Source organism: Triticum urartu, chromosome 1, assembly GCF_003073215.2.
Source record: "Triticum urartu cultivar G1812 chromosome 1, Tu2.1, whole genome shotgun sequence".
Classification (NCBI taxonomy): Eukaryota; Viridiplantae; Streptophyta; class Magnoliopsida; order Poales; family Poaceae; genus Triticum; species Triticum urartu.
Genome location: NC_053022.1, coordinates 517,175,141 through 517,190,589, shown reverse-complemented (window position 1 = coordinate 517,190,589; position 15,449 = coordinate 517,175,141). Strand labels below are relative to the sequence as shown.

Genomic DNA, 15,449 nt, shown 5'->3' with positions numbered 1-15,449 from the left:
TTTCTATTGCTTTCTTCATGACTTATACATGTTCCTATGACTATGAGATTATGCAACTCCCGTTTACCGGAGGAACACTTTGTGTGCCACCAAACGTCACAACGTAACTAGGTGATTATAAAGGTGCTCTACAGGTGTCTCCGAAGGTACTTGTTGGGTTGGCGTATTTCGAGATTAGGATTTGTCACTCCGATTGTCGGAGAGGTATCTCTGGGCCCACTTGGTAATGCACATCACTATAAGCCTTGCAAGCATTGCAACTAATGAGTTAGTTGCGGGATGATGTATTACGGAATGAGTAAAGAGACTTGCCGGTAACGAGATTGAACTAGGTATTGAGATACCGACGATCGAATCTCGTGCAAGTAACATACCGATGACAAAGGGAACAACGTATGTTGTTATGCGGTCTGACCGATAAAGATCTTCGTAGAATATGTAGGAGCCAATATGGGCATCCAGGTCCCGCTATTGGTTATTTACTAGAGAGGTGTCTCGGTCATGTCTACATAGTTCTCGAACCCGTAGGGTCCGCATGCTTAACGTTCGTTGACGATATAGTATTATATGAGTTATGTATGTTGGTGACCGAATGTTGTTCGGAGTACCGGATGAGATCACGGACATGACGAGGAGCTCCGGAATGGTCCGGAGGTAAAGATTCATATATTGGATGATATGGTTTGGCCAAGGGGTCAGGCCCATGAGGCTATAAGTCGGTGCAAAAGGAGTTTTGCGGAGACCAGGGGGCAAACGCCGGAGACCCTGGCGTCTGGGCCAGACGCCAAGGATTGTGGCGTTTGGTCCTGGAGTCCGAGTGGGACTCTTGGCTTTTGGGCAAAACCGACTTTGAGGAGGCTTTTGCTCCAAGTTTAGACCCCAGGGCTCAACATATAAATAGAGGGGCAGGGCTAGCACCAAAGACACATCAAGAAACACCAAGCCGTGTGCCGGCAACCCCGTCCCCTCTAGTTTATCCTCCGTCATAGTTTTCGTAGTGATTAGGCGAAGCCTTGCGGAGATTGTTCTTCACCAACACCGTCACCACGCCGTCGTGCTGCCGGAACTCATCTACTACTTCGCCCCTCTTGCTGGATCAAGAAGGCGAGGATGTCACCGAGCCGAACGTGTGCAGAACTCCAAGGTGTCGTGCTTTCGGTACTTGGATCGGTCGGACGTGAAGACGTACGACTACATCAACCGCGTTGATATAACGCTTCCGCGAACGGTCTACGAGGGTACGTAGAAAACACTCTCCCCTCTCATTGCTATGCATCTCCATGATCCTGCGTGTGCGTAGGAAATTTTTGAAATTACTGTTGGGGAACGTAGCAGAAATTCAAAATTTTCTACGCATCACCAAGATCAATCTATGGAGTAATCTAGCAACGAGGGGAAGGAGAGTGCATCTACATACCCTTGTAGATCACTAAGGGAAGCGTTCAAGTGAACGGGGTTGATGGAGTCGTACTCATCATGATCCAAATCACCGATGATCCTAGTGCCGAACGGACGGCACCTCCGCGTTCAACACACGTACAGCCCGGTGACGTCTCCTACGCCTTGATCCAGCAAGGGGAGAAGGAGAGGTTGGGGAAGACTCCATCCAGCAGCAGCACGACGGTGTGGTGGTGGTGGAGGAGCGTGGTACTCCAGCAGGGCTTCGCCAAGCACCGCAAGAGACGAGGAGGGGGAGGGGTAGGGCTGCGCCAAGAAGGAGATGTTCTCGTGTCTATGGCAGCCCAAAACCTCAAGTATATATAGGGGGAGGGGAGGGGCTACGCCCCCACCTAGGTTTCCACCCCTAGGGGTGGCGGCTAGCCCTAGATCCCATCTAGGGGGGCGGCCAAGGGGGGGAGAGGGGGGCACACCACTAGGTAGGCCCATCTGAGCCTAGGGTTTGCCCCCTTTCACTCTCCCTTGCGCCTTGGGCCTTGGTGGGGGGGCGCACCAGCCCACCCGGGGCTGGTCCCCTCCCACACTTGGCCCATGCAGCCCTCTGGGGCTGGTGGCCCCACTTGGTGGACCACCGGGACCCTCCCGGTGGTCCCGGTACATTACCGATAAACCCGAAACTTTTCCGGCGACCAAAACAGGACTTCCCATATATAAATCTTTACCTCCGGACCATTTCGGAACTCCTCGTGACGTCCGAGATCTCATCCGGGACTCCAAACAACATTCGGTAACCACGCATATCTATTCCCTATAACCCTGGCGTCATCGAACCTTAAGTGTGTAGACCCTACGGGTTCGGGAGTCATGCAGACATGGCCGAGATAACTCTCCGGCCAATAACCAACAGCGGGATCTGGATACCCATGTTGGCTCCCACATGTTCCACGATGATCTCATCGGATGAACCACGATGTCGAGGATTCAATCAATCCCGTATACAATTCCCTTTGTCTAGTGGTACGATACTTGCCCGAGATTCGATCATCGGTATCCCGATACCTTGTTCAATCTTGTTACCGGCAAGTCTCTTTACTCGTTCCGTAACACATCATCCCGTGATCAACTCCTTGGTCACATTGTGCACATTATGATGATGTCCTACCGAGTGGGCCCAGAGATACCTCTCCGTTTACACGGAGTGACAAATCCCAGTCTCGATTCGTGCCAACCCAACAGACACTTTCGGAGATACCTGTAGTGTACCTTTATAGCCACCCAGTTACGTTGTGACATTTGGCACACCCAAAGTATTCCTACGGTATCCGGGAGTTGCACAATCTCATGGTCTAAGGAAATGATACTTGACATTAGAAAAGCTTTAGCATACGAACTACACGACCTTTGTGCTAGGCTTAGGATTGGGTCTTGTCCATCACATCATTCTCCTAATGATGTGATCCCGTTATCAACGACATCCAATGTCCATGGTCAGGAAACCGTAACCATCTATTGATCAACGAGCCAGTCAACTAGAGGCTTACTAGGGACATGGTGTTGTCTATGTATCCACACATGTATCTGAGTTTCCTATCAATACAATTCTAGCATGGATAATAAATGATTATCATGAACAAGGAAATATAATAATAACCAATTTATTATTGCCTCTAGGGCATATTTCCAACAATTACTACGTTCCCCAACAATTCCTTTTGTCATAGGTATGTTACTTGCCCGAGATTTGATCGTTGGTATCTTCATACCTGGTTCAATCTCGTTACCGGCAAGTCTCTTTACTCGTTCCGTAATGCATCATCCCGCAACTAACTCATTAGTCACATTGCTTGCAAGGCTTATTGTGATGTGCATTACCGAGAGGGCCTAGAGATACCTCTCTGATACTCGGAGTGACAAATCCTAATATCGATCTATGCCAACCCAACAAACACCTTCGAAGATACCTGTAGAGCATCTTTATAATCACCCAGTTACGTTGTGACATTTGATAGCACACAAGGCATTCCTTCGGTATCCGGGAGTTGCATAATCTCATAGTCAAAGGATTATGTATATGACATGAAGAAAGCTATAGCAATAAAACTGAACGATCATTATGCTAAGCTAATGGATGGGTCTTGTCCATCACATCATTCTCCTAATGATGTGATCTCGTTCATCAAATGACAACACATGTATATGGTTAGGAAACTTAACCATCTTTGATTAACGAGCTAGTCTAGTAGAGGCTTACTAGGGACACGGTGTTTTGTCTATGTATCCACGCATGTATCAAGTTTCTGGTTAATATAATTCTAGTATGAATAATAAACATTTATCATGATATAAGGAGATATTTCTACACGCGAGCAAAATGAGCGGACGACGGGACCTGACAGGTGCGTGCCCCCGCACTCGCGTGCCCCTGCGAATTTTTGCATTGTTCCCTACTTGTATGTATTATTAGTGGTAGATATTTCTACAACAGAATACAAGAATGATCGTAGTATTAAGTTTGTGTTGGTCTGGTCCAGAGGTGTAAATTGGCACTTGAATGCAAAACAACAAGCTAGTGAGCGAGACAGAATACAGATCAGAGTCGTTGGCCGCATAGATGCACCCAGCATTACAGCTTAAATGCAAAAAACCAAGACCACCTAATTTAAAGCGCCACTCCCCCAGTCTAGTGGTGCTGGACTATAGTACTACTAGCCGAGGGCCCGAGGCACATATCACACCAGGAGAGTAGAATGGACAGTGTCGATCGACGGTGCTCTCTCTCGCTCCCGGCGACGACGAAAACGACGTGTCTCGATGCAAGCTGCATGGTATCCTATCACGAGTCACGACCATGTATGATTGACCATGACCGTGCGTCTACCCAAGTACTAACGGTACTGTCCGGCCGACAAAATGGACAATGTCACCCACCGGTTGTTACGACAACCTCACATCACAGTACGTATATACCATCGAAATTGGGGTGCAAGTTCCCAGAGAATTTACCAGCCAGCCTAGGAGGACGCCGGATCGTCCAAGTACTTTCCCCTTTCAGCATGCATCCAGCGACAGCCGACGACGAGCAAACCAAATCGACCACGTACAGCGGCACAAGGTGAACAGTGTTATTACCCCCTGCGTGCTGGATCATGTGGCCACGTCCGTGCATTGCCGGCATTATCACAACGATCTACTCCACTTGATTGAGCAGGTCCATCCATCCAACGGGTTGCGTTTTATTTTATTAAGGGCCAGATCGGTGGTTAGAGTGGCTCATTGGCGATCGATCGAGGTCGCTCACACTATCACGCAGCTAGAGCTAGTGCTCGGCCATGGCCGAGGCGAGCAAGCGCATCGACCTCGCCGCGCCGCTGCTCTCCGTGCGGCGCCACGGCGGGTTGGGCCTGGGCGGCGCGTTGCGGTACGGCGAACGCTGCGACGATGCCACCCCCCGCCCCGGAGGCGTGCCGTTCGGGTGGGAGCGCCGGCCCGGCCACCCCAAGGGCGTAGGCACGCCACCGCTGCCCGGGCCGGACCAGGAGGCCGCGGTGCGCTTCTCGGACGCGCTCTCCCGCCCCGACAGCTGCTACACCGTGAGCTGCAGCGACGCGGCCGGCGCGACGGCGTCGGCGGCCCCGAGCCCGAGCCCCCGCGGCAGCGTCATGATGGACCGCTTCTTGCTGGCGGCCAAGGAGCAGTGCGTCTTCCGGAAGGCCGCCACCGCTGCTGCCAACACGCGCACCCCCACCAGCGACAGGTTGCCGGGGCGCCTCCCTGTCCAGCACCTGCCGGCGAGCCACGTCCACGTGCAGCGTAACCATGTAAAGGACGCGGACGGCAACGGGGAGGACGACGAGTGGGAGGTGCACAGCACGGCGGGCTTCGCGTCCAAAAGGAAGTGCGGGCTGCTCCCCGCGCGGTGCGCCAAGAGCGCCCTGCTGCTCCTGAACCCGGCGCGGTCCACGATGAGGCGCCGCCGAGGCGCGCGACGCTTCCTGTCCGGCTGCGGCAGCAGCCGGCGCGAGACGAACCCGCTCCTGCCGCGGGTCGGGCAGCACCCTGATCTCGACGCTGGCACGGTCACGGTGAGCAGCAGCTTGTTTCACGTTCTCATGGAGTATCACTAGCCAAGCCATGCATGCACGTCTTGATCTTGACTCTGGGTGTGCTCTGCAGGGAAGCAGCTGGGAGGAGGTGTACATCAGCTCGCTGCGGCGATCGGACCGAGGCGCCGTGCATCCCAAGGCCACCCCATCTTGGCCTGCTCCTGGTCCTCGACGGGGCCGACGGCGGTGCGGCCTCGCCGCTGCCGCCTCCCCAATCCCAAGTTGCGTCAGGCCGCCGACGGCGAAGGCGACGCGCGGGAAGACACCCCGCAGCTCAACGCGTCGGCCAGGTTCCCGCCGCCCTACCTCCCTCGCAGGAGAGGACCATGGCTCGCCGTGACGACAAGATGGTGCTCGCATTGCCGTCGCCCAAGACGCCATCGGAGTCGTGGCTCTCGCGTACGCTGCCGACCGTGTCGTCGAACAGGCTGACGGCCACTTCGTTCATGGGGCTCCACGTGCAGCAGCTCAGGAATCAGCGCGCTCCGTCTCGCTGGTGCTCCAGCGATCAGGCCAAGGTTGTCGATCATGGCGCCAGGCCACGGCAGATACGAATATATGATCCTTGCTAGTGTAGTTGCATCCATTTGGTTATGATCTGGTCATGCGTTGCTCCACAGCTCAATCTCTAGTAAAAGTAATAAGCTCATCCTGCTGCTCAGTTGCGTCCATTTTGTTCCATGGCGGTGAATTGCGGGTGTTCTCCATTGGCGCCATCGTTTGCAGCTCCAGAAGTGCGCCTAGTTCAGTGTATAGGTCTGCAGATGTAATACTGCATTTCTCAGTCGATACTTGTTTTACCTCGGCTTAGGTACATCAAGTCACAATGACCACAAAAGGGTTACATTGCCCGTAAAGCGGCATTGGAGGAAGGTAATCATAATGACATGTACAAGGGTTACATGGTTCATTATGATTTATCAATGCAGATTTGCAGCCCGAAACCATGTCTAGATTCTTTCTATCTATCTACCTTGAGGAGTAAAACGGCACTGGAGGAAGGCGCACCACACTCGCCCAAAGAAATGGAGTGCCATTTACAAACAGCATTCACCACCACAGAGTCAAATCCACATCCATCTTCAGAGGAGAAAGGAGACAGCAGAGATTGCGAGTACATAGTACATACTACTCTCTCCGTCCACGAATAAGTGTACATCTACCTTTTGTCCTAAGGCAAAGTTTTCAATATTTGACCAACTTTATAGAAAAGAGTAGTGACATATATGACATCAAATTGGTATATTATGAAAGTACATTTCAAAACGGATCCAATGATACTAATTTAGTGTCATAAATGCTGCTACTTTTCCTTATAAAGTTGGTCAAAATTCTAAAACTTTGACTTAGGATAAAAGGTGGAAGTACACTTATTCGCGGACGGAGGGAATACAATGTATCACTCCTTTCTCCCGAATTAACAGAGCATAAGAGTTCAGGATGCTCATCAACCACCCTGCTCACAAGTACACAACACACGATGACATCAACTGTCACACGATAAAATCATGACGCAGATCTCCTAGCACTTTCTTCAATACATGACGTAACCAAAGGACATGATGAATTTGTTACTCCCTGATCCAAATTAACTGACGCAGCATTACTACAACTTTAGTATCAAACTGAGAGATGGGATGTTCATTAATTCACTTTGCATCACATCGAAACGGTAATAAGATTGTTTGGAACAACACGTCAGCAATGAAGACGAGGCTAACATGAAGGAGCATGGTGCGTGATTCCAATGCTTGATGATCACATATTCTGCTAGTGACCTCAACTGAAACTTGATAAAAAAAAGGGGGTCTACTTTGTAATCCAGTAGTCATGAATAATCCACCAACCAGGTAACAAAACCGAAGTTACAGAATGTTTAGACCTCACCTCAGCTTTCGAACACCTGAATCACTTCATGGGTATACATCATCAGAGTCATAAGAGATGGTATATTCGGTGTGTGCCCGTGTCTGAATATTCGAGCAGCCAGTAGAAACTTCCCTTTATCCATTAGGGCTGTCAAAAGACTTATGCGATGGTTGTGAGGTTTCTTGTGGGTCCGATGATCATGGCCGCCGCCTCTCTGGTTTTTGGGATTCGCGGGGTTCTTCTGCACATCCCCATTGTTCAAGTACGTACACCCCAATTTGGAGACTTCTTTGCACATCGCTGTTGTTCTACACATAGCAAGTATAATCAACTGAAGAAAATCAGATCAAGAGTTGAGTAACGTGATGAATTCGCATTGCATGCTGCTCTTCCGCAAGGGGTCGTACCATTCGTCTTTGCCAAAGAGTACAATGTCTATCCTAACATTCTCAGCACAACGTATGATCTCTTAACATACCTCTAGCTTTCTTGGTGTACCACTATTACCAATATTAGCCAAGAAAAGCTTTCAAAAACCATATCAAGCAATTGCTGGCAGTGCTCCATTGCAGGATCCCCCCCCCCTCCCCCCTATTTCACCTACTTTATTCAACAAGAATGTGTAATGATTGAACTGCTGGACAAGGTTGTACAGGATCCGAGTCAATAAGTAGTGTATTACAAATGCAGAAGGCCTTCTGTTCAAATTCCAGATTGAATAGTTCTTCAAGTATTACATGACATCCGTTGTTGCCACCGCTCCTTTGGTAGTACTATCTAAACTAAGTGTGACACTTTTAAGCGAGGCTTTGCCTTTCAATATGATCTGTGTAAATGCATAGTGTATTCAAATGAACAAAATCTTATGTTCAGAATTCAGACTGAACTGTTCTTTGTCGCATGATCCCAGCGTTCATGAGTTCAAAAAAAGCATGACCACACTTCAGTGACGTTTAGTGGTAGCTTGATGCGGAGCATCCCATGATCATCCCCATGGACCTACCATCGTCGCATCAAGAGCCAAGAGGACCCGTGACACGAGCACGAGCCAGAGCTCTCGAGAACGAGGTGACTTCTTTCCTTAGTGATATCACATATGATCCACTCGAGACATGGTTACTACCTAAGTCCGATATGCTATGCATGATCAGGTGTCAAGAGGAGCCTCCCGAAGATGCACGTGAAGACGGACAAGCCGCCAAGTCCACGGATGAAGAGAACCAACGGAAACGGGCAAGTTCACCTTTCAGGCCCCGGACATCCGGCCCCTGGAGATGCCACCACAGCAGCCGCAGCCCAGCCAGAAAAGACTACAGGGCCCGGACATTCGGCCCCGCGCCCCGGACATCCGGCCTTCCCCGAAGCCCCGGAAATTCGGCCCTCTGCCCGGAAATCCGGCCTCGTCTATCCAGAGCCCGCAGAAGTCTTCACCGCCAGCCCGGACATCCGGCTCCCCAGCCCGGACATCCGGCCACTCCTGAAGCCCCGGACATCCGGCCCGACGCCCGGACATCCGGCCTCGCCTGTTTGTGAACAGTGAAGGGCCGAAGCCCATGTACCCTCTCGCCCCCCCTAGACTATATATACTTCATCCCCTTCCTCTTTCTAGGGGTAGCGTTTGTTTGCTCATATGTGAGATAGAGCTTCGCTCATCCATACAGATCTCCTCCTCGAGAGAGACTGTGGCCCCTCTTCGGAGAAGATCGACTTGGATTCAAGACCCCCCTCTTGGGCGGCCCCATCAAGACCTCCTTCTAGGAGAAGAACCGGTTACTTTGTATCATCCTTTGTTGACCTTGGATCATCGTGTACCTCTGTGTTATTTGGATCTAGCGCATGTGTAATCGAATCTTGTTGGTTTGAGTGATTCTCTCGTGTTTCCCCTCGTGTATCCCCTGGTGGTCCTCGTGTTTCTCTTTGGGATCCGCTCCTTTCGTGAAAGATCGGCCATCTAGGGTTCCACCCTACATCATCTTGGTATCATGAGCCACGTTGATCACGATTTCGGAGCCCCCTCTTTTTGTTTTCTAGCTTGATTTTGTTGTTTTTCGTCCTAATCCGAAAATTGCCCCACAAAAATAGCCCCAAAAAATTTTGTGATTTGTTGGTGTGATGAAGTTTTGTTGGATTTGATTCGCGGATTTCGTGTGTTGCAGGTAGATCTAGCATTCCCCCATCTTTTCCCCAAATTCCATCCACAAAATCCCCCGAATTTTGCCCCGGATTTGACCTCTCCACGCGGTTTTCTTCGAATTGGTCCACGGATCCAGCGCCCGGACATCCGGCCCGACCAGCCCGGACATCTGGCACCCCAGACATCCGGCCATCACCCCCGGACATCCGGCCCCTGGCAGCAAAACAACCCATCCACCATACGTTTCCCGCCTAACTCTCGCCAAATTTCGTCCCGGTGCCCACATCCACTTCTGCATACCCCCACCACTCTCGCATAGCACCACCCTAGCCTTTCCCGCTACTAACTTCGACAATTTTGCCAAATTTTGCTTTGAGAATTTGAGTTGCGGTACCATATCCTTTTATGTTTCGGCTATCTCGGTACGGTTCGACATCGACATTACCGCTGCTCATTTTCGCCACGGACGCGTCATCAACAACGACCACCTCGACTACGACTTGGTTTTCGTGCCACCATTTTTAACACCATACCGGAAGCAAGACCGGTAACCTCATCTTGGTATTGGACATATCATTCTTGCCATTACATTGATAGCCATCATAGCCTTACTTTTGCGTCACTTACCCATCGAGACTAGCCCTTGAGTATTGCCGGCAACGTGACTTGTGCACATTAGTGTTCATACTTCCCATAGCATACATACCATCATCGTGTTGCATCTCTTGGTATCATCACTTGTGTCACAAAGTTGTTGTCGCATACACAATTGCTCTCTTGCTTCGTGAAGCATTGCATGAGAAAAGAGCTCAAACATCAAAGAGCCAAACAAGCTTTTAAGCAAAAGAGGAAAGACAAGCAAAGAGCAAGAACCATAGCATCATACAACATTAAGATTGTCATACTCGATAATCTTGGATCAATGCATAGGAACATCATACATATAGCATACTTGGGATAGAAGTCGTTGCATTTTTGCTTAGTAGGTTGTGCACAAGTTCGTATCCACCTATTGTGCAATCGTGCTAGCGTCTCTCTAGTGTTGTGCAACAAGAGCATCTTGGTGAATTCCACATTTTGGCTCATCCTTGGTTGCATAACCCCATCTTATCTATTTGCGTGTGTGTTTCCGTGTACCATATCTTGCTTTTGGTCTACTTGTTGCATTTGCAAATTCGTGAATCTTTTCCAGCATTATTGAGTCTCACTTACAATTGCATCAAATTTTGTGCCACCATCCTAACCGAGCTCCACCATAAGCTTTTACTTGTGTAGGTGTGAGAACCGACAAGAATTGGTACCAATTGTGCTATTTCCTTGTTACACATTGGAATCATCTTTGATCCATTGTCAACATCGGTCAAGGTACATTTGATATTGGTTCTTCCCTTTCTTCCACTCACACTTGTCTTGGAATGATGGATAGGCCAAGTACTTCTACCAACCCGCTCTTCATGGAGCAAGACGACGACATGAACTCCTTCGTCACCAAGAGTCACCTCTTTGGTGCACAACGTGCTTTGCATCAAGAGCAACAAGCTATGAGTGAACGCATCGACAACCTTGCCGCCGACTTGCGAATTTCCGAGCAACGTACAAGGGACTACTTCGACCACAAGCTCGACGATCACAAGCAAGAGAATGACACAAGGATGGACGAGATTCGCGCTTTGTTGCTCAACCGCTCTTCTTCCACTTCAAGAAGGAGCCGTTCAAGTCACCATTCCGACTTCACCCTCTCCGGCTCAAGTACACCGACATCGAACACTCTTCGTCGAGCCGCGTGCAACGAGCGTCAAGCAAACCTCAATCCACTTCGAGACACCGACTCGCAAGAACATTGACGAAGTCAAGCCGAAGAAGCCTTTGCGCTAGCTAGAGAACGGCAACGCCAACGTCAACAAGAACAAGAGGAGCGAGCGCGACAACATCAAGATGCACAAGACGCCGAGGCGGAACGCCAAGAACAACAACTCCGTGAAGCTCAAGCACTTGAAGCGCAACGTGCCCTTCATGAATCAAGTCGTGCCGTAGCCGACCGAGGCCGACAAGCTCGACTACATCAAGAAGCACTTCGCGATGAAGCTCAAGAAAGACTTTTCCAAAGACATGTGCATCAACAAGCTCCTCGTCAAGATAGACAAGCTCCTCGTCAAGATAGACAAGCTCCCCCTCAAGCGAGACAAGAACATCAAGTCCATCGAGAGCAAGAAGACAATGGACCCAATCTTCGCCAAGAGCACCACGAGTTGAACAATCATCTACAACATGGGCGTCATCATCCCCGACCCCAACACAATGAAGAGCAACGCTACGGCAAGCTCAAGTTCACCATGCCCAAGTTCAATGGAAGCAATGACCCCAAAGAGTACATCTCATGGGCATTGAAGGTTGACAAAATCTTCCGCTTGCACAACTACGAAGAAGAGAAGAAGATCGCGATGGCATCCCTTGAGTTCCAAGACTATGTCCTCATTTGGTGGGAACAAGTCATTGAGCGCCGCGAGGCAAGAGGTGATCCACCCATCACTACTTGGGCACAAATGAAGGATGTCATGAGAGCACGATTCGTGCCTACCTACTACAACCGCGACCTCTTCAAGAAACTTCAACAACTCAAGCAAGGAACCAATAGCGTTGAAGATTACTACAAGGAAATGGAGATTGCCATGATACGAGCCAATGTCAAAGAAGATGATGAGCAAACTATGGCAAGGTTCTTGAATGGACTCAACCATCCTATCAAGAAGATCGCCGACTTCCAACCATACTCGAACCTCATCGAGCTAGTGCATCAAGCTACCAAAGGAGAACGGCAAGTACAAGATGACTTCAAGTATGCCAAGTTCTCATCCAAGTCCTATGGCCTCTCCAACAATCAAGCTTCGACGACTCCAACACCTTCTACCTCAACCAAGCCTTCTACAAGCAACGGCGACAAGTCAAGTTACAAGAAAGCTTCGACAAGCTCAAGTTGTCCTCCTACTACAAGCGACTTCAAGAAAGCTCCATCATCATCTACTCCACCCGATGAGACCATCAAGACAAGTTCTATCAAATGCTTCACATGTGGAGGCCGAGGCCACAAGTCCTTCGAGTGCACAAACAAGTGCACCATGATCCTCAACGACGAAGGAACCTATGACTCCATGAGTGAAGGAGAAATGGAAGCTCTTGAGCAAGTGGCCATGCACCGACAAGTGAACAATGACGATGAAGATGACCAAGTCTTTTGCGATGAAGATTCAAGTCCCGCTCTTGTTGTCTCCAAGGTCTTGACCCTTCAACATCAACAAGACGAAGATCAAAGATGCCATATCTTCCACACAAAGGCCGGCATCAATGGACGTTCCGTCAAGGTCATCATCGATGGAGGTAGTTGCCACAACTTAGCAAGTGAAGAACTATGCTCCAAGCTCCAATTGGTCAAGATGAAGCACCCTCACCCCTACAAGGTTCAATGGCTAAGCGACACCGGGACCATACAAGTCGAGCATAGAGTACAAGTCTCTTTCAAGATCGACGCCTATGAAGACACATTGGAATGTGATGTCCTTCCGATGACCGTTTTCCACCTCCTCCTTGGACGGCCATGGCAATTTGACCGTGGTGCCATTCACAATGGGCGTACAAATCACTATAGCTTCAAGATGAAAGGGAAAGAGTTTGTGCTACGTCTTATGTCTCCAAGCCAAGTGCTCGCCGACAAGCAAGCCACCCATCGTGGAGAAAATAGTGAGAGAGCGACCCACCAAAAAGAGAGTGAGCGCCACAAGCCCAAATTGAGTGCCTCCACGATGAGCGACAAGAAAAACTTAGTTCTCTTTGCCACCAAATGTGAGATGAGAGAAGTGTGTGAGAACCCATCAAGTGTCCTACACTATGTCCTATTGTGCAAGGACGAGGTCACAAAAACTAACAACTCTCACGATCTACCTGTGGTGTTATCTTCTCTATTGCAGGAATTCCAAGATGTTTTCGCGTAGCTCCACTACGAGGCATTGAGCACCGAATTGATCTCATCCCCGGAGCGCCGCTTCCCAACAAAGCTCCATACCATGTCAACCCCGAAGAAACCAAAGAAATACAAAGGCAAGTAAAGCATCTCATAGACCATGGACATGTGTGTGAAAGTTTGAGTCCTTGTGTCGTACCGGTCATTCTTGTGCCAAAATGTGACGGTAGCTTTCGCATGTGCTCCGATTGTAGACCTATCAATGCTATCACCGTTAGATATAGGTACCCCATTCCACGCCTCGATGATATGCTTGATGAACTTAGCGGTGCCACTATCTTTTCAAAAATTGATCTTAAAAGTGGTTACTATCAAATCCGCATAAAAGAGGGTGATGAATGGAAAACCGCTTTCAAAACAAAGTTTGGTCTCTATGAGTGGTTAGTCATGCCTATGGGTTTATCGGAAGCACCCGGTACTTTCATGCGTCTTATGCATTACGTGTTTCGCCCTTACATTGGTGAATTTGTTGTTGTCTACTTTGATGATATCCTTGTGTTTAGAAAATATCTCAAAGAGCATGTCACCCACCTTCGAACCGTGCTACAAACTCTTCGAAAAGAGCAACTTTATGCTGATATGGAAAAATGCCTATTTGGCGTTGACAAGCTTGTTTTCTTGGGTTTCGTAGTTTCTTCTAAGGGTGTTCATGTTGATGAATCTAAGATCAATGCTATTAAAACTTGGCCCCAACCAACCAATTTGCAACAAGTGCGTAGTTTTCTTGGTTTAGCCGGTTTCTACCGTAGATTTGTGATGGATTTTAGCACCATTGCTTCACCTTTGCATGCTTTGAGTAAGAAAAATGCACCGTTTGTTTGGGGAACATCTCAAGATATTGCTTTCAATGAGCTTAAGAATTTGCTTACTCATGCTCCCGTTCTTGCATTACCCTGAAGGAAATATGCCCTAGAGGCAATAATAATGTTATTATTTTATTTCCTTATATCATGATAAATGTTTATTATTCATGCTAGAATTGTATTATCCGGAAATATAATACTTGTGTGAATACATAGACAAACTAAACGTCACTAGTATGCCTCTACTTGACTAGCTCGTTAATCAAAGATGGTTATGTTTCCTAACCATAGACATTTCTTGTCATTTGATTAACAGGATCACATTATTAGGAGAATGATGTGATTTACATGACCCATTCCATTAGCTTAGCACCCGATCGATTAGTATGTTGCTATTGCTTTCTTCATGACTTATACATGTTCCTATGACTATGAGATTATGCAACTCCCGTTTGCCGGAGGAACACTTTGTGTGCTACCAAATGTCACAACGTAACTGGGTGATTATAAAGGAGCTCTATAGGTGTCTCCAAAGGTAAATGTTGGGTTGGCGTATTTCGAGATTAGGATTTGTCACTCCGATTGTCGAAGAGGTATCTCTGGGCCCTCTCGGTAATACACATCACATAAGTCTTGCAAGCATTGCAACTAATGAGTTAGTTGCGAGATGATGTATTACGAAACGAGTAAAGAGACTTGCCGGTAACGAGATTGAACTAGGTATTGAGATACCGACGATCGAATCTCGGGCAAGTAATATACCGATGACAAAGGGAACAACGTATGTTGTTATGCGGTCTGACCGATAAAGATCTTCGTAGAATATGTGGGAGCCAATATGAGCATCCAGGTTCCGCTATTGGTTATTGACCGGAGACGTGTCTCGGTCATGTCAACATTGTTCTCGAACCCGTAGGGTCCGCACGCTTAAGGTTTCGATGACAGTTATATTATGAGTTTATGAGTTTTGATGTACCGAAGTTAGTTTGGAGTCCCGGGTGTGATCATGGACATAACGAGGAGTCTCGAAATGGTCGAGACATAAAGATTGATATATTGGATGGCTATATTCGGACACCGGAAGTGTTCCGGGTGATTTCGGAGGAAACCGGAGTACCGGAGGGTTA

General features: G+C 48.7%; 1 protein-coding gene across 1 annotated transcript; it reads left to right on the top strand.

Moving 5' to 3' along the window:
• Positions 1-4,544: 4,544 nt before the first annotated feature.
• On the top strand, positions 4,545-6,170 carry LOC125533024. The gene is made up of 3 exons (XM_048696831.1): positions 4,545-5,480; positions 5,572-5,727; positions 5,792-6,170. Exons 1-3 carry the CDS (start codon positions 4,728-4,730, stop codon positions 6,071-6,073), a joined length of 1,191 nt encoding a protein of 396 aa, XP_048552788.1. The 5' UTR covers positions 4,545-4,727; the 3' UTR covers positions 6,074-6,170.
• The last annotated feature ends 9,279 nt before the right edge of the window (positions 6,171-15,449 follow it).